At 38.7% G+C, this 20,799-nt stretch overlaps 1 protein-coding gene across 1 annotated transcript; it reads right to left on the bottom strand.

Moving 5' to 3' along the window:
• Positions 1–7,189: 7,189 nt before the first annotated feature.
• On the bottom strand, positions 7,190–17,352 carry LOC132561416 (apolipophorins-like). Its single transcript, XM_060226146.1, is given in 21 exon segments — positions 7,190–8,155; positions 8,334–8,553; positions 8,685–8,922; positions 9,190–9,447; positions 9,586–9,843; positions 9,968–10,115; positions 10,312–10,573; positions 10,677–10,859; positions 11,060–11,354; positions 11,357–11,399; positions 11,515–12,093; positions 12,594–12,743; positions 12,858–13,028; positions 13,140–13,305; positions 13,419–13,674; positions 13,788–13,983; positions 14,105–14,254; positions 14,367–14,615; positions 14,964–15,124; positions 15,301–15,345; positions 17,301–17,352. Coding segments are annotated over 21 exon segments (5,046 nt in total).
• Between the last annotated feature and the right edge of the window lie 3,447 nt (positions 17,353–20,799).

The raw sequence follows: 20,799 nt of genomic DNA, 5'->3' as shown, positions 1-20,799 counted from the left end.
ATATCACTTTCTATTAGCTTACCAGGCTGGTAATGGATTTCAACGTGACTTACGATGTTCTGGCCGTTAAAATGGTTTGCGAAAGAAGCGGATAATTGCTCGTATCCATTATAAGGTGTTCTAATTGTAATTTGACCGTTATCTGACGAAAGAGAAATATCCAATGTAAATGTTCTTCCTGGTAGATAGGTAACCTCTGCATGTGTAGTGATACTGTTATCTGAAATCTGGTTTGTGAAAGCAGCTGACATTTCTTCGTAGCCATTAAATGGAGTCTTGACAGTAATTTGACCATTCTCGGGCGAAAAGGAGAAATCTGCTTCAAGTTTGTTTTGTTGAAGGTATGTGATTTCTACGTGCGTAGCAATGTTTCCATTTGAAACCTGATTGGTGAAAGCTGCTTCATTGTCACCGAAGGGTGTTTGGATTGAAATAAGGCCTTTTGTAGGTGAGAGAGACAAAACAAATTTAACTTTTTCCCCTGGTAAATATGAGATATCCACTGTAGTGTCTATACTTCGCTTTGCCATTTGGTTTGTAAATGCAGCCGACATTTCTTCATAACCTAGGAATGGTGTTCGAACAGCAATGCGTCCATCTCCAGAGGAAACGGTAACATCAAGTTCCAGTTTACGTCCTGGAAGATATGTAAGTTCGGATTGGTGAGTGAAACGATCAGTGGTAAGATGATTAGTGAATGCGGCAGATATTGTTTCGAAACCATCCAACGGAGTCTTAATTGTTAATTGTCCGGAGGTGGAAGATACATCAACAGAAATCTGATATATTTCAGCAATTTTGGGCGAGACCTCTACATTTCCAGTAAAACGTGAACTCGTAAGCTGTTGCGTGAAAGCTGCTGTCATTTCTTCGTATCCAGTAAATGGTGTTTTTATTGTACAACGTCCAGAAACAGGAGAAAATGAGAATGTAGCCTCAAGTGTCTGTCCAGTGGAATACGCTATCTCAGCTGTACCAGATACTTCGGCTCCATTGATAGCTTGTGTAAAAAATGCTGAAAGCTGTTCGTAACCTGCAAATGGGGTTGTCAGTACAAATCGACTGTTTCGCTTTGAAAATGTTACGTCAACAGCAAACTTCTGCTGTTTGTTGAATGATACAGCTGCACGGGAGACTGTTCCACGGTGTGTGAAACTGACTGACATCTCTTCATATCCAGGAAAAGGTGTCTTTATGAGCAACTTTCCGTTTGAGAAGGATAAGGCAATATCAAGTTCAATTTTTTGCCCTTGATAGACAGTTTCGACATGACCAGATACACTGTCTGGTGTTAACTCATTGTTGAATGCTGCAGTTATATCCTCATATCCTTCGAATGGCGTTCTAAGAACGAACCTTCCTTCATTAGGGGATGCGCTCAAGTCCATTTCCAGTCGTTGGCCCTGGTTGTACACTGCTTCAAGATGAGCTTCGTAGGAATTTGGTCGTATCGTTTGACGGAACATGCCAGTCGTTTCCTTGAAACCAGGGAATGGCGTTTTGATAGTAACTTGTCCGTTAGTTGAGTCCAATAACGAACCTGTTACATCCAATTCAAGCTTCTTGTTGGGTTGATAGGATACTTCAAGGTGAGTGGAAAGATTCTGATTCGAAAAATCATGTCTGAAAGCGGCTGTTATTATTTCGTAACCAACAAATGGGGTCTTTATTGAAACGCTGCCTTCGAATGCATTGATGGATGAGAATGTTATGTCTCCTGACAGTTTCTTGGAAGGCGCATACTGGATATCGGCATGAGATGTAAATTGCTGCATTGTTCCGGAGTGCGAAAGTGTTCCTCGGATGTCTCTGATGTCACGGAAAGGTGTTGATATCCGGAAAGAACCATCGATGTTATTTCGCCATCTGAGAGAAAGCTCAGCAGAACCCTGCTGTTCCGCGTAGTTCACTTGCACTTCAGATTCAATTATATTTCTGCCGTGTTTGTGAGAGAATGATAAGCTAAAATCTTCCAAGCCGGCTATAGGAGTTCTGATGCGAAGAAAGCCTTGTTTTTTTAATGCGTTTTTGAATGTGATGTCGACTTGTGACATTTGACCATTGATGACAAACTCAGCATGTGATTTTGTCATCGGCATAGCTTGTTCATGTCTCAATGCTCCATTTATAGTTTCCATACCGGGAATAACACTTCGGAGAAGGAAGGAACCTTCTATCACTGGTGTTGTTGAATATGTGATCTTTGTGTAAATTTTCTCATTTTCGTTGTAAAACAAATCGCCTGTTGCCTCTTCAGCTCCTTTCGAAAACGAAGCGCGGAAATTAGATGTGAATGGAGACGTGAAGACGACAGAAGCTTCTTGTGTGGCTCCATTTCTGAATACAGCGTTCATTTCGATTTTCTGGTTCATGTAGTAGACGACTGTAACACTTGACCGAAAGCCATTCATTCCTCCAACGTGACTCATTTTGAACAACATGTTATTGAAGCCTTCTACTGGTGTTTTTAGGGTTATGGTTCCATCGATAGATGATGTCAGATCCCATGTCCCATCAAATTCGATTTGTTTAACACGTCCATACTTCAACTCGGCATGAGATTGCATATTCATGATCGTTCCGCCTTTGGTGAAAACCATGACTATGTCTTTTGTGAATGGAGTTCTGATTGTTGTTCTTGCGTCAATTCCATTGAGGGAACTACAGGAGATATCTGCTACCATTCGTTGATTATTACGAGATATCTCAAGATATGACGTGAATTCTTCTAGAGAACCTTGATGCCTTGCATTGATTCCTATGGTACGAACTTGTTCCCATGGTGTATCAATGGTCGCGGTTAAAGTCGTGCGGGCATTAGTTTCGAAGGAAGTGTCAGATTGGAACTGCTTCATGCCACTATATGTCAATTCAGCGTGTGTCACGAAAGCAGACAGAGGTCCAGTATAACTAAATTCGCCAATGATATCGTTGTACCAAGGTGACTTTATTATTAATTTGCCACTCAGACCATTCATCAAGTTCATGTTAGCTTGACACTCAATCTTGTCTTCATTGAGCTCCATTTCGATATTTCCTGTTATCATCTCCTGTGTATATGTGTGACTGATGGCAGTTTTCATGTGTCGGTAGTCACTAAATGGTGTTGTGATATCAACTGACACTCCCTTCTTTCCTTCAGTATCTACAACGATCACAGCTTCTATTTCCTGTCCTTTGTAATTACCTCCGATCTGATATTGGCCGTTCAGGAAAGTTCCTGTGTGGGAAACAGTGGCGCGCAGATCTTCCAATGGATAGAATGGGCTTCTGAGGTTTACGCTTCCAGAAATATCACGACGTGTGTCGAGGGACGCTTCGAAAACAACATGTGATTCCGCATAGGATGCATCGACTTGCGAGTTGAAATTCAATAGGTCACCGGAATGAGAAAAGCTTACGATGGCTGGTGCTGTCCATATAGATTTGATGGAGGTTGTTCCAGTTATAGACGGTTCAGAGTTAAAGTTAAATCGTCCGGAAAGCACTTCTGTTTCACCATAAACAAATTTCCCCTCCGATGTCAACCCACGAGTGTTTCCGGAATGTGAAATAATTGCCTTGATTGTCTTCACATACGGACTTTTGATAACAAGATTACCTGCTATGTTATTAATGGCCGAGACTGTCATATCAACTTCGTGCTTCGCCTTCCTAGCGCTTACTTCGGCGTGGCATCGGAAATCACGGGATGAACCTTCCATTGAGAACATTGCATGCGTCTTTTTAAATCCACGGAACGGTGTTGTAAGGGTAGCCTCTCCAGACACCATATCCAACATGCTGAACCGGACGTCACCAACTATCCTTCGTGGTCCTACTCCAGCCTCTCCGTGACATGCGAAACTTGAAAGTGTTCCAGTGTGTGTTATTGCGGCAGTCAATTTCTGGTAACCTTTAAAAGGAGTTTCAACTAATACGTCTGCGGAAAATGATGAAGTCATATCGATATTGGCAGTAGCTGACATCTTTTGTTTACGAGGAAGACCAATATTGATGATACTTTGGTATACGTTATCATTCCCTTCATGTGAAAGCTTTGCTTTCAGTGTTTCATAGCCAGTGAACGGTGTTGTGACAGTCACTAGAGCAGTTAATGGTTGACTGTTGAACTGCAAATCGCCGATTACAGACTTTTGTTTTCCGTACGTTATCTCAGCTCTGGACTGGAATCGTTGGTATGTTCCTGCATGGGAAACGGATGCACTGAGTTGTTTGTATCCTGCAAAAGGCGTTTTTACATTAATATCAGCGCTAAAAGGTGAGAGTGCGAATCTGGAATTACCAATAATCTTGGATTTTCCAAGAGCGACGGTTGCCTTTGTGTTAAAAGCCTTCCAAGAACCAACGTGTTTTACAGAAGCCTGCATCTTTCGATAACCTTTGAATGGTGTATTGATGACTACCACAGAGGAAATCGACGGTTTCATGCTGAAGGTAAAGTCTGTGTCTAATTTATCTTTTCCGTACTGAATGGACATTTTGTTGTTGAATTTAGCGAGACGGCCTCTATTGCTGAAAGCCAAGGTTAAATCTTTGAAATGTTTAGATTTGATAGAGGCAGATGCTTTCATTTTTCTTGCTTTTGCAAAAGTGATATCAGCTTCATATTTCTTTTCCTTGGGATTAAGGCTCAATTCGGCATGACATGAAAACTGTTTCATGCTTCCAGTATGTTGAAAGGAGGCATGCATATCTTCTGTAAAAGGTGTTTTCAGGGCAAAGGATCCCAACATCTTTTTTCCCCAGCCAAAAGATACGTCCGCTTGAACTCTTTCAGTGCCGTATTGTCCTTCAACATGTGTGCTGAGACGTACTGACTGTTTCTCATACTGAAAGAAAACAGCGGTATCTTCACAGAAAGGTGACTTTACAGCTAGAGAACCTTCTACAACATCGCCATTGGTGAATGTCAAATCCCCTTCAATTTTCTTTGTTGGATGATATATCAATTCACCGTGACATTGGAATTGCTGCATGTTACCGGTGTGATGTACAGCTGCTGATATGTCTTCAGTGTAAGGCGTCTGTAGTCTGAAGGAACCTTCAACTTTATTTATTATGTTGAAGGTAGTATCTATCTCTATCTTGTTCGAAGATTGGTATTGTACTTCTCCATGACCTTGAAAGTTTTCCCATGGTCCATTTTTATTAAACAGTACGGTGAATGTGTTGAACAACGGACTTTTGAGCTTGAGTTTACCTTCTGTGCTATCAATGCTGGTGAACGCGGCGTCAGCTTCAAATTGCTTCTGCGTCTGGTACTGAATTTCAGCATGTGACTGGAAGTCGTTACTGTTACCACTGTGTTGGACCAGAGCGGACATGTCACCTGTGAAGGGCGAACGAAGGATAATGGAACCTTCCACATTGGCATCATTGATGAAAACGATTTCCAGTTCAGACATTTCTTCTCCATATTTAAGTCCTGCATTCGACTGGAATCGCTCAATGGTTCCAGAGTGATGAGCTGTTACAGTTATATCATCGAAATATGGGGATTTCAAAATAACTTTTCCTTCCAACTTGTCCTCACCAGTAAATTCAGCAACTGCCTGATATCTGTCCCCATTTAACCACGTAAGTTGCCCATGCGTAGTAAGCTGCCTACCGTTTGCTTCGTGGTTAATCATAGCAACGATGTCATTTATATGAGGAGCTTTGAGGGACAGTTCACCAGTCAGTCTACGCCCATATCCAAATCTGGACTTTGCCTCGTACTTTTGTCCATGGATATCTTCTAGTGTGATACTGGAACGGAAACGCCTTCCATTTCCCGTGAACTTTCCTGTGGCTGCTACACGAGGAATTTTTTCGAATGGAGTGGTAAGAGCTAAGCTTCCAAGTAAATCACCAGGCAGAATTTTGTATGAACTTTCCAATTTTACATTGCGACTTGGAAGGAATTCGATGTTTATCACAGAAATCCTTTCATCCCCTTGTGATTTACTTGTAATTGTGACCTGACTGTATGGAAGAACAGCAAATGGTGTATCCACCCTGAGGTTTCCAATTATGTCCCCTTGCATGTTCCATTGTGATGATGCTGACATCCTTGAAAGAAGAGGTTGTAATTCGAAGTAAGCTGCTGCCTGGAACGCGTTCATATCACCAGTCAATTCAAAGTTTGTCTCAAGTCTTCGTGCATCTTCCAGTTCTGATGTGATGAGAAGGAAGATACGTTTGTTGTTATCCATTCTCATGCGGTTTTCTAGTGAAACAACTTTTGTTGATCCGTACTGAACCGATGCAGTGTTGATAAGTTCCATCGCTTCTTTGTTCTGGTTTAAGGTAATGGCGATGTTTGTCATAACTGGTGACTGCAGATTCATTCTTCCACTGAACAGACCATTGGCTCGGTCTAGACTGGCGGATAATGTGATGCTCTTTGCTGGCGCCCATTCTAGATGAACAGTTCCACTGTATGGATAGTCGCTGTACTGAGAGTCGAGTCTTGCTGTGTATAAGTTTTTCATCAATTCAATTGTGTGGACAGAACTGACATGTCCGTTCTCTCTTCCATATTTATTTTTTATTGATATTACATTTTCTTCATTGTGTTGAATAGCCAGGACGTTGTTTATTAATCCACGGGCATGCTCATGGGTGATAGATACTCCAAAAGTAGGCAGGACATTTCCTCTCAACTGCACACTCAGCGATCCGATTCCCTGTTCAATGGCAAGATTGTGGTCTGAGTTGATATCAAAGTCAATATTATGACCTCCATAATTCCCATTGAAATTAGTTCTAATGGTTGTTGGGGTGTTTTCGTGATTCCACGCAGACTGCATTGAGTGTGACAACGCCGTCAAAGAAAATCGCCCATTATTCTGTACCGACCAACCAGATCTATCGTGTGTCATCTCCCCTTCGTATGCGAGACCCTGACCGTCCTTATTCATGTTGAAGTTGTTGGAAAATCTCCTACCATCATCAGAATGTCTTCCACCAATGTACATAGAACCCACCTGCGGGAGAGTTGTCTTGATACTGACACGTCCGGTTATATCTCGAGTCGTTGTTGTTCCTTTATTAGCGCCATCAATGTTTAATTGTACCAAATTCTTGTTCCAGGTAAATTTACCCATAGTTGATAATTTGTCTGTTAACTTGTGGTTGACTGCAACTGTTGTTCGTTGAAATCCTTTTACTGGAGTTTTTAGAACGATCTCACCTTCCAAATTTGTCAAGAGGAGATCGGTCTCTGAAGTATTATTGTAGTCGAAATTTTCTTGATGGGCTTCCAGTTGACATCGAGGTTTGTTGAGTATTGAGAGTTGTCAGTAACATGTGATGCCTCTACAGCAACAGACCGGTAGCCACGGAATGGGGTGGTGATCTGGAGGGTTCCTGCATAGTTATTGTTCTTTTTGTTACTGAAGGTCGTGTCCACAGTAATGCGCTTGGATCCGTCCCATTCTACGTCAGCGTGAGATATGTACTTATTACCTCCACGATGTTTCAGGTTTACAATGTATGCGCCAAGAGGTGACTTGCTGTTAAGGTTAACATCTATAGTGTTGATATCCGCAACCGTTGCTTGTCCATCCAGCTGGACGCCTTTAGTAACATCATTGTCAGCATCCCAAAGAAGTTTGGTTCTAACAGAGTAAATCGGAGATTTTCTTTTCATGTCAGCCTCGAATGTAATATGCCTGGTTGGTAATTCTACGTTTGTGCTCACGCTTGCTTTTGCGTCAGTGAATTGATATGACGTTGAAAGTGCATACTTGTCCTTGGCCAGACGGACTTCGGTGTTGACACTCATATTCCTTGGCGCAAAAACGTACTGGCCCGCAATTCGCACACGTCTCATGTCTGCTAGATTGACATCAACAGAGCCAATCAGTTCATTTGAAGACGGTAGTCTGAATGTTGTGATGATTGTATTTCTCTTTGACTTCGCCCATTGTGCCGTGAGAGTGTTTGTAAACTCTCCGTCGGTTCCTTCATTCAAATCGTTACCTACCTCAATATTTTCCCCGCCATATGAAAAGCTCATAGCACCCGACAAGTTCTTGGTAGTCTTGCTCTTGTTCTTTAATCGAAGAGTTGTAGACAATTCATTCTCTTTACCAGGTAAGAATGTTGCAGTGGTTTCCAGCTGTTTTCGGTTATGTGTATGACGGCCTTGAAATCCCAAATCGACACCCTGAAATCACAAGATGTGGTCATGTTACATTCTAACGATTTAGGTAATGAGATATCTTAGTTTCTCGTCAAATGATCTTTCTTTGAAAAATAGCAAAAGCGCAATTTGATAATGTCAGAAGAATGTTTGGTTCAATGGTGTAATATCATTAATGTTTAGAATTCGGATGAAAATGTACCATTCCGAGATGCTTCAGATCAAAATCAGCAGCTAAAGTAGATTCCAACCAGGTTAAACGTTGGTGTCTAACAGTTGAGGACAGTGAAATAGTTCTTGTCTTGTCTTTCCGGTTTGCACCATAGACCAAGTTAAATTGTAGTCCAGTTGATTTTCTGGTCTGACTTGCATCTACAGTGGCACCGATATTAAACTGTGGTCTCTTCTTGAAAACGGTGTTTCTATATAAAATAGAACACCATTGAAAAATAAGAAATATTGTACATTCTTCGTCACAATATTATGAACATTATTGAAACAAATTTGTGGATACTGAATAATGTTTCTAACAATATATTTACAGTCAACTTACATTGTTCCCTTTATCCTTTTCAGAGCTTTAGTCATCGCAAGGTTAGCCTTCCCGTTGAATGTGATTTTGTCTCGAATCACCCGTGGGACGACGTAGTCTACGGTAGCTCGAGTTATCAGGGCCTTTCCACCTCTGAGCACAACATTGGATTGGACCTTGGTGGTAATGTAGGGCGTTCTGACATCCACCTTCGTCTGGTACCTCATTGTTTTCTTGTTACCCAAATTCCTGACTTTGACTGTAAATTGATACTACGTTTACTACTTAAGTCATTTTGAGGAATATACGTCTACTGTAAAGTTGGAGTATTTTTGTCATATCTTTATAAAGCAACTGTAAAACAAATATAAATCGACTAAATGGTGACAGCCTATGGGGCAGAAAAAAACCCATTCCTATTGCACATTATTGTAAAGATTATCGAGAAGAATTCATACAATTACATATCATTTTATAAGTTATCTTTTTCTTTTCTCAATCGCCAGCTCATGTACATTGTATTTACCAAACAGTTTGATGTCCTTAGAAACAATCTTGCTGAGAGTAAAATCAATTAAAGCTGACTTTCCCTTCCTGTGCTCTGCAGTGCCACCAAACGCGACAACTTCCTTTTCTGGAGTGCGAATAGATAAATATGGCCTATACTTTATCGCTTTTGCAGTCCCTGTTGTCTGGATACGAGCTACGGCACTGTATTCCTTTCCTTTCGTGAAACTGATGCCACCCATTAGTGATCGTATGGTTTTTTTGTTCTGGAGGGAAACTGAAATGTACATGTACAAGTCTATAGAACTGTGTTTCTGTTGTTTCTCTTAATTGATCGAAATATATTATCACTTACACCAGAGGAAACATGAGTCAAATAAACTGTATTGGACGAATTACCTTCATAGATACTTACATCTACCCTTGACAGGTTCGGCTGTGATACCAGTAAATGTAAGGTCACCTTCAACCGACTTGGATGGGAGATTTTCAATGGAGCCACCCAGGTTGATGTTATCTTTGCCGGGTATTGTTATTGTAAAAGATGGTGTGTAGACATATGCGGAACCTTTTCGGCCTTGTCTGACCTCCGCATTCACTAAAAACTCTTTGTTGGCATCAACACTAAGTCGGCCTTGCACTCTCTTTAGTCCTCGTTCATTCGTCAGGGATGCTTCAAAGGAAAAGTTTGACCAGTTACACGTAACAATTAAAACCACTTTACTATTACAAGCCCAGTTCAATTTATTGTGCATCGATTTAAGGTTGAGCAAATCTTAATTCAGACCGATATTTACCGGATGCACCAGCCTTCATCCACGGAGAAACCAAATCCATTGTGATAGATTTGTCCACATTGTTCAACAGAAAGTCAACTCCAATATTTCTTTCCACTAAAGATCCGGGAGTGTCGAATGCTATCTTTGCAGCTAAGCTTTTCCTGGTCTGAAAATATAGAAAAAATACTCTCAATGAGATAGTTTGGATCAAATAGACATTTTAATTTCAATAGATATGTGTAATGAACAAATTATGCATTGAATGATGACAGATCTTGAAACCTATTAACTAAATAAGAAATAGTTTACTAAATCTACTGTTTATGGTCTGTACTTATGAAAATTTATAAGAATAAATATACCTTCACAAATTTGGCTTCAAATTTGTAGCTTGTCAAGGTGTCCTTCTTTGTGAGGTCGATTTCCATCTTTATTGGACCCGTGAGGGGAAAGTATGGAGCGTCCGTTTTCATTGAGGCATTAGAAAACTGGACTTCTCCACAAAGCTGAACACCAGTCACTTTGGTCATGGTTTGTCCTGTACAAACCTTATGGACTTGTTTGTTTTCTGTTATCATCTCTTGTTCACGGTGAAGGTCATTGTGAACGGTGAAAAAGGCAGTTCTGTTTCATACAAAAGACAATGCAATAAAAAGGTTAAAATAGTTCCTAATTAGTATTTGAGATAAAATGTCAATTGCAATAAACTTATTAGTTACAAACTTACTTGAAATTGACGATTTCCATCTTTTTGCGAGGCATATCCAGTTCCATCTCCAAAACACGGCCATCAGCCAACTCAATCTTTCCTTGGATTGCAGTACTTGTGTGCAGATTTGAAACCATTTTCATGCCGCTCTTTGTGACGAAGGCATCTACGCTCATCATACTTGATACTTCAAGGGCAGCGCTGCAAACGAAAATGGTATAATATACACTTGAAACATAATTTTCTATTTTCAGTTTAAGAGTAATAAATTTTTGTAATCTTAAATTGTATTATAAATTTCAAACAGAATATGATATTACACGCTTTGTAAACAATTATTAAATTTTAGAATCTCCTGCGAATGAATATCCATCGTGTTCACAATTTGTATTTGTGTTTACCTTGGCTGGATAGCACCAGTTATTAAAACGCTTCTTGGACTCGTGGCGACTTTTCTCAAATCCATTTTACCGGATGCCTTCATGTCAACAGTAGCGGTTCCATTTACCGTAAGGTTTAATGGGAAGCCGGAACTGGTAGGAATGATCATGCTGCTATCCATGAACATGAAGTTTTGTGTCAATGTATAGTCATGGTTATTGGACATACTGATAAGCAATTCGAGGATGTTGAAGTCTTCATTGAATAATGATTGTCTTCCATCAAGGCGGGCATAACCTAACTCATTTCCAAAACTCTCGTGTAAAGTGTTCCCTTCAGTTCATCCATTGCAGATCCAAACTGTAAGTAGATAATTACATTTGTTCACACCTGGTATATATGAATATATATATGATAGTATACCCAGTTACAGCATTACTAATAATGACTGCGTTCATGACATTATTACTTTTACTTGACTTTCAATGTTTCTGACTTTTCTGCTGCTGATGCCTTTGACAAACTGTTCATTGATTTCAGCTGCTTCGTTGTTGTCACTGAAGTAGCCATTGGGCCCAAAGTAGGATTCCAAGAAGTATTCCAAGCCTTCAACTCTGCCCCCAACTTCAAACAAGTTGACGGAGTGACCGAACAGATCGACAGTCAAATTGGCCATCATTGACCTTGGAAGGAAAGAAGAGGAAGACCAGATCAGGTTGCTCTCAACTGACGCTCCAGCATTCAGCTTCTCCAAGAAAATGGATTTCTCGTAATTGTGGGAAAATTTTCTGTTGTCGAGATCGAAGTTACTCCTCAACTCTTCATTCTGCAGAATTGCTCGAATGTCTTGTTTGTGGATGTTTGATGTTTCTTTGAGGTTTGAAAGGTGAGACCAAATAAATGAACCAACTTGGTTAATGTTCTCAGTTTCAAGCTGCTGTCTGACAAGGTTAATGGTTTGAGTACTTGCACACTGCATCAGAGCGAGGTAGGCGGCAATTCTGATCTCGGAATCTTCGTCAGTATTTGCAAACACTGTTTGTACTTCGCTTTTCTGTAAATGAAATCGGACGGAAATATAATCCGATCAGTATGCTATGTTTAACTGTGAAACTGGTCACTTAGATAATAACTGTATCTTTAATGTTATAAAAAACCCAACGTTCTGTTATAATTAGTGTACAAACGTAGCAGTAAAGTGGCTATAAAAGGAATTATGTCTGCTATGCCACACTCACTATACAGTGCACCTCACTATTTTCCTCCTCGAACTAGCCTCGATGATGGGATTTCTTGTTCGATTTGAAGAAAATATTCTTGAAACATGTTTAATCACATTATCAGGAGGGCACAAGCGGATCTATAATTTTGTATTCTAATATGATTTGGTGTTTCCTTACAAATAAGATTTGAAATCTGGAAGAAAAAGCTGTACGGTACACAACGTTTTTTATCAGGCGTTTTGTTTTCCAAATTTCAAGTGGGTGTCTTTATAAAAATCGGAATTACTTTTTGATCTCATAGACAATAGCTATTGAATAATGAGGTACATACATCAGCATCGCAGGACATGCGTCTGAACGCTTCTATGGCAGCGAGTCTGACCTCTACTGGGTTTTCCGTCCTGGTCAAGCAGCTGTTGATCTTAGGAACAGCGCGAATAGCATACCCAGCATTTCCAAGGGCTCGAAGACTAATGATAGTCTGAAAAGGAATGCTTATTATAAATCATCCTTATTTGAATACATAATGATCATTTTAATGTCATAGCGCGAAAATACTATTCACAGCTTCATTTGTTGATAGTAGATTTGATACCTTTTGCAATTTGTCTCCGTCGACGCTACATCCATATGCGATTTTTTCCTCGATTGTAGATACAATGATGCTGACATCCATATCGTTATCACACGAATTTTTTCCACAGAAGTTGTGAACCAGGGATGTGACAGCTAGCATGGCTTTTCCGTTGCTTTTGGCAAGAAGTGGCTGTAATTAAGGATAGCGGTAATTTAAAAGGACACTGAACGACTATAGAAATGGAATACTTTCCATATTATTCATTTATAGTGTCTCATCGATTCATTATCGTTTACTTACCGTGACCTCTCTCAGCATGTCTTTTGTTGGATGCTGGATGAAGGAGAGTGTTGTAAGCCACATATCGGCCTCTATACCTGTGATCTCTTGACTGTTAATTAGTTCCGTAAGCATACTCAACGAAGCACTAGTTCCTGTCATTGGTATTGCGTCCAAGAAAAACTTCCTGCAAACACATAATTAGAAATAAAGTTTGTTATTCAGAGTACTTTTCATTATCAGATTACCAATAAGACTTATGCACGAAATATGAATGTAACGCATAAACTCTGTTCGTACTTTACTCTCTTTAAGTTGTTAGCGCACAAACTTCCAGTTCGGAGTCTCTGGTACACCCTTCGGAGAGATTGTGAGTCGACGGTTTTCATTAAGTACACCAGCTCAGAGAAAAGTCTTGGTGTATCTGGGCGTATGTCCTGTCTTGTATTATCACAAACCTCCATAAGTTTGCCTTCTAGATCAGATTGGGAACGAATGGATTTGTCAGGGTCGTAGGCATGTTCGAACGTCATTCCTCGTCGATCTCGGATGACGCCTGTTAGCAAAATGACATGAAGAATATCAATGGCACCAAATCATCAACTGTAGATAATGCTGATCAATAACATGACTTAGATCAATTAATGATTGGATTGTTATAGTGCATACCGGTTGTTGCCGATGGAACGGATTCCTGAACAAAGTTCAGTGTCTGTTTGCTCTCAGTTACTGCACCACTCCCCTCTCGAGAGAACGGTCTGAAAACATGGGATTCCACACAGTTGGCAGCCTTCAGTAAACCATCCGATGAAATTTCCTGTTGGCATTGATGCTCGCTATTCATGACAGGTATAGCTTGGTTCTCCTGTAAAGACACGTATATGTAAAGGTCCACATGCCTTGAATATTCTTGTGGACTTGTGGAAGTCTTGAAACAGGACTTAAACAATTATTCGAACGTATTGTGGTTTGTATATTTTACTTACTGAAGGGACTCTGTACGAAATGCCCTGGACTGATGTACTGTAGTCGTTACGTTCCGTGCATCCGAGCAGATTCTTTGTCTTCCTCACCATATAACCATCTTGGCCGTTGATTGTTCTATATTCGACTTCGCAGTTGCCATTGACGTCAGACTAAAACATCAGAATGGAAATATGCCAATTTCATGTTTCTTTACGACTTCCGTAAATCAAAATCGCAATAAGAGTTTTGATAACAAGAATTATATCTATGTATTCTACGAACCTCAGTTGTTTTCTGGTCACGTCTAAGGTCATCCATGCTGTTCTGGAAGACAGACAATATACCCCGTTTGATGTTCAGAGCCCATGTGACTTCGTCCGAAGATGGACATAGCTCATCTACGATGCCATCTTGGAAGGAAAATCGCAGATCATGCCTCTCTAAGACACGACGAAGTTCTTCACTTCCCTCTGACAATATCATCCTTTCATAGTTCGTTGGGTCTGTTTCGTGCAGTCGCACATTCTCAATCTTCAATCAGAAATGTCAGTTATCTTTACATTAAGACGTGTAAATATACAGATAGACCTAAATTTAATATTTTTTGTCACTTGCATTCTTCCATGATAATTTATGTCGTGCTAATTTGATTCTGGTTCTGGAAGTTTCAATTCAATGCTTATTATATAATTGATAGGACATCATTAATATAATGACAATAGATTACAATTAAGCGTTGAATCCATTGCAGAATGCGACAGATTGCAATCATACCAAACACATAATTATATATAAATGGAAGACTCGCATTTGATAAAAACGTAACAGAAATATAGATAAATTGCATATACTCTAATTAAACTGAACTTGAATACACACCCTGAGAATGAAATCACATTTGGAAACTGCCTCCACATGAACCTTAGCCGTTAGTTCCATTCCGGACGATCCTTCTGATGCTCCTTTCACACTGGTGGATGTTTTTACATTGTAATCAAACTCATACGACCTTCCCGGTCTGTATCCAAACTTATTTGTACCTTTGAAAAAACAATTGATTTTACAACAGTTGGGGCCTGAGATAGTTTACTCTGATAAAAATAGTATTGTACAGTATTCGCAGGCGGAGTCAAACTTCAATCACATTTTGATAATAATTTTGGTTCGTTATTGATGTAATTGTTTAATTACCTTTTGATTGCGTAAAAATACTTACTTGGACATGTTTTTGAACACGAATCTCTAATAGAGTCTATAGGGCCTGGAAGAAAAACAGAAAACCTATGTAAAAGGTTTTTAGGTGGACATATGATGTATAAGTATGTCTAACTGTTTCCCCGTTCAAACTCAGCTTTATTATCATTATTGTTACAGTCTTAACGGCCTGTCAATACCAAAAAAGTCATTCGGGCCATCAACCGATGAAACACAACGATTCATAAGGGGAAAAATATCAAACAAACTAAAAGGTAAAAGACAAATGCTAAAAAACTTAAATGACTATGTTATTACAACAGCTTAAAATGGTAAGTAATAGTCTATAATATAGACCAACATCATTCAAATAAACTAGAATTTTATAAATGTCAATAACTTCAAAAACGGTCTTTAGACTTGTAACGTTACAAGAAAAAACATTCTTGAGTAGTTAGAAGGTCAATGCAGTCCAATAAAAAAGTTCAACGGTCAAACTCAGCCTTGTATGTAAGTAATAGATGTCAATGTATACCAACACATGTATACTACCTTTAGGTGTCTGCTGTTTAATGTAATAGGAACAAACCCAGACATTTTTATGAGTTTACAGTTGCTACTAAAAATATTGAAAATAAAAGTATTTAAGAAATCATATTGAAAATATTGTCATGTGGACGAAACTCATATTTGTGGATTTTCTGCTGCTTAACACCTCAATGAAAAATATCGGAAAGATCCTATCAAAGGAGAAATAAGTACTGAATATGGCAATTATTACCAGATCAACAAAGGCAACAAACAGAACATGTCACTATCACCAAACATGTTAAAGGACATTACGTTTTAGCACATTGGCTGTCAACTGCATTTGGTCTATCAATCAATAGAACTAAAATTGGAATTATTTAATCAATAAGCAGTCAAAAAATTCTGAAACAAAATGTTTTCCAGCGCACTTTAGACGAAATCAATTTGTCGACATGTAAATAACAAATGAAAATCGTCCAAATTCATCATACAATTACCAATTGACAAAGTTGCTTAAACTACCGTTCGAAAATGTGAACGCTGATTAACTTTCCATTCGTCATAAATAAATAAGTTTCAGAACCATTGCTACAACTGGATGAATTGAAAGCAGTGAAGTTTTAGAGAACAGGATTAGAATTAAAACAAGGAGACATTGTGTTACGATGTTACTTGATGAGTAAGCCATTATTGGCAGACATGTACATTGAACATTGGAGGAGGAGGGCTGGGTTTCCAGAGCATGATGGGTCTCGCCGTCCGTTCCCGATAAACTCTCGGTCATTTCTGAGTCCGTAAACCGTATAAATGGAAGTATGGTGTAGAGTCCAAAGATATGCTTTTCCAGTTGCCATTAAAGAACGTCTTCTTTTATGAGTACATTTACAGAAGACGGAAAATGCATTTATCTGTATATCACATCTTCAAATCGGACGTTTAAATCAAATAACAAACCCATCGAAATCATGTGTTTTAAATGAAATGAAATTTTCAAAATGTATAATTAAATGGCTGGGTAAACGGAACATTCGGTACCAGAGATTATAAATTGTATCAAAAATGTTGTAGTGAAGTAACTATAATGTTAGAGATTGTTTATATTGTCTATCGAAAACCCAGAGCGAGAGGAATTAAAAAGATATCAGCAAAAAACAATTAAAGCAACTTGACTTCAATCATGCAATATAACACGCCTGAAATAAAAGTCATTTTTTTTGCGAACCAACAAAAATATAATAAGTTATTGACTACCAAATTACTGTGATCAAAGTTAGACATACAGTCATAATTTTAAACTTCACAGTTAGAGAAGAACATAGGATACAAAGTAAACGCCATAACGATAAATCACCAAAGGAAAAAGGAAAAATCGGACATTTAAAAATATTTGTGACAATAGTGAAACTTTAAAGTATAGTTGAAATCTTTTTCTATAGTAAATCACACCACCTAGTTTCAGATAAGTCTGTTGTATCCATAAAATTAACTCACCCGCCTGAGTCGAAGCCACCAGGGCAACGACTAAAAGTAACTTGAGCTCCATTCGTGGGAGCTGGGGCTCGTCTATACTTCTCTGCGTCTGTTGTGAAACTCTGATGCTGGACTGGCTTTATATACCTTTTTCATATCAGCCAGTACAAAATCCACCGAGCAGTACCAGGGTACATTGCTGACACAGGTAGGGCCCTACATTTGTGATCACCTTTGTTCACTGATATAGTTATCATAAACCATTTTTAGATAAACGACAAACTGAATGTCATATAATTCTGTCGTAATGTTGTGCAATATTGTACTTCAGATTGACATCATGTTTGAATTTTTAATTGTCGGTATATGTGTAGGATTAACGTGTAGATGCTAACCTCTCTAAAATTATTTCATGATCGAGCTTATTCTACACTCAAAACTTTTTTGTTAAATATCGCGATATCCACGATTCCTAATATTAGAACACATTACAACACATTGATGTAATTGGAAACTACTTTAATTTCTTGTGTGATAGGAAGTTAAATGTGTTTTTTCCCTTTCTTTTCGGCTTCGTTGTCATAAGCTTATCCAATTTTGGAACGTGACTTTGCATACGATAGCCCAGACGTGACGTCAATTTAGTTAAAGATGCTTTACTCTACTGAGATCACAACAATGTCTATTCCTAACAAAATGGAAATTTGTAAAATAAATCAATTAATAAATAAATTGATCAAATATAGTATAGCATAGTGTATAGAAAGAGAACCTTTTCGTAGGACAGTAGTTGGTTTAGTATATAGAACGAGGATCTTTTCGTGGGACAGTCGTTGTTTCAGTATATAGAACGAGGATCTTTTCGTGGGACAGTCGTTGTTTCAGTATATAGAACGATGAGCTTTTCGTGGGACAGTCGTTGTTTCAGTATATAGAACGAGGATCTTTTCGTGGGACAGTCGTTGTTTCAGTATATAGAACGAGGATCTTTTCGTGGGACAGTCGTTGTTTCAGTATATAGAACGAGGATCTTTTCGTGGGACAGTCGTTGTTTCAGTATATAGAACGAGGATCTTTTCGTGGGACAGTCGTTGTTTCAGTATATAGAACGAGGATCTTTTCGTGGGACAGTCGTTGTTTCAGTATATAGAACGAGGATCTTTTCGTGGGACAGTCGTTGTTTCAGTATATAGTTTCAGTATATAGAACGAGGATCTTTTCGTGGGACAGTCGTTGTTTCAGTATATAGAACGAGGATCTTTTCGTGGGACAGTCGTTGTTTCAGTATATAGAACGAGGATCTTTTCGTGGGACAGTCGTTGTTTCAGTATATAGAACGAGGATCTTTTCGTGGGACAGTCGTTGTTTCAGTATATAGAACGAGGATCTTTTCGTGGGACAGTCGTTGTTTCAGTATATAGAACGAGGATCTTTTCGTGGGACAGTCGTTGTTTCAGTATATAGAACGAGGATCTTTTCGTGGGACAGTCGTTGTTTCAGTATATAGAACGAGGATCTTTTCGTGGGACAGTCGTTGTTTCAGTATATAGAACGAGGATCTTTTCGTGGGACAGTCGTTGTTTCAGTATATAGAACGAGGATCTTTTCGTGGGACAGTCGTTGTTTCAGTATATAGAACGAGGATCTTTTCGTGGGACAGTCGTTGTTTCAGTATATAGAACGAGGATCTTTTCGTGGGACAGTCGTTGTTTCAGTATATAGAACGAGGATCTTTTCGTGGGACAGTCGTTGTTTCAGTATATAGAACGAGGATCTTTTCGTGGGACAGTAGTTGGTTCAGTATATAGAACGAGGATCTTTTCGTGGGACAGTAGTTGGTTCAGTATATAGAACGAAGATCTTTTCGTGGGACAGTAGTTGGCTTAGTATATAGAACGACATTAATTTAAACGACATTTGAGCGTGTCAATGGTCGATGTCGTATGTGGATCTATGAAATTTCAGTTGGACAGTAGTCGGTGTAGTATACAGAACGACAACATTTTAGTGTGTCAATTGTCGAAAATAGTCATATTAGTATATAGAGCGACGACATTTTAGTGGGACAGTAGTCAGTGTCGTATATAGAATGGCGACATCTAAGGAAACAACTGCCGGAATAGTATATAGAGCGACCATATTTTGGTGGAGAGTGCTCGGAGTAGTATAGGGAACAGCGACATTTTAGTGGGACAGTCATCAGTGTCGTATGTAGAGCGACACATTTGCGTTTGGTAAAACGAAAATAATAAATTTCGTGTGACGTTTGTGTAACATCATATGAGAACTGTACCAACATTCATTTGTTTATTAAGGCAGTTTATGTACAACCTGACTATGAATTAATTTGAAATGTAGATAAAATCAGATCAGTTGGTGATATTTCATACGAACATTAGGAGTTGATACGTATTTACGCTTTATTTTAGTGCGGTCATGTACTGAGTGGATATCTGACACAGTTAGGATACTATTTTAGTATTCTCTTTGTCCAATGATACACTTATCGCAATCGTTTTTAGATAAACATTAACATATCAATGTTGTGTGATATTGTCGTACTTCAGAAGTGCATTATAAAGCTTCTTATCCGCACTTTCCGAAATCTGTTACTATAAACTACGGGTTTCTTGTTCAACATTTGTAAATTAACTATCAACTACCTAACTATTTTCGTGTGTTTTCTTTCTTTATGATGTACCGCCATATGTCAACACGTGATGAAGGCTTGTTGTTCAACAGGACTGGTTATACATATGCCAAACATAGTGAACATATATTAGGGATTAAAAAAAAAATCGTTGATATATGGGAGTTAACACTGCAGTTGTATAATATGTTTGAAACTATGGAGACACGTTCTTTGGAAAATATGTAGGCAGATTAAGATATTTTCTTAATAAAATTTTGATTTGTCAGCTGTTTCCGTAGAACTAGTTTATGTATGTCCTCTTTAGTGTGATCTTTAGTTCCCATGTTCACATGTGTATTCTGTAGGTTAATTTTACGATGCACAAAAAACATCTAGACGATTGCATAAAGCTAGAAACCAATCCACACTCCGTTATTTGTTGTAACTGTAGCGTTTGCATAGCTACAAAAAGTTTGATAAAGCTTAGCACTTTAGTAAGTGATCAAGCAGAGTATATTCTACAATTTACGTGTAAGAAAAGTCAATGTCCTGGTCAGGAATATAATTATGAATTAAAAATAATCTCAAACATTCACTTGTTCTTGAACCAAGATCAGTTTTAACATGTCAGAAACACCAATTATGAATTGTTATTGAAACGTTAAAAACCGTTCAGATAGATTTGATGGACATATGGGTAATGCGGAAATTTTTCGAAGTGCGTTTAAAGCTCGTCACGTCAAAGTTTCTTATGGCCAGTGACATAATGACTATGAATGTCAACTTAAAGTAATTAAGTGCTTACATTTATTATTTCCAAGTTCCTATCTTGTTATATTTTTTGCTCTCTTTCCTCCGATAATATAACAAGATAATCTAATATTTTCT

The sequence above is a fragment of the Ylistrum balloti genome, unplaced genomic scaffold, assembly GCF_031769215.1.
Source record: "Ylistrum balloti isolate Yb309-2 unplaced genomic scaffold, AGI_CSIRO_Ybal_v1 Utg371202, whole genome shotgun sequence".
NCBI lineage: Eukaryota > Metazoa > Mollusca > Bivalvia > Pectinida > Pectinidae > Ylistrum > Ylistrum balloti.
This window is presented reverse-complemented; position numbering and strand designations above follow the sequence as displayed.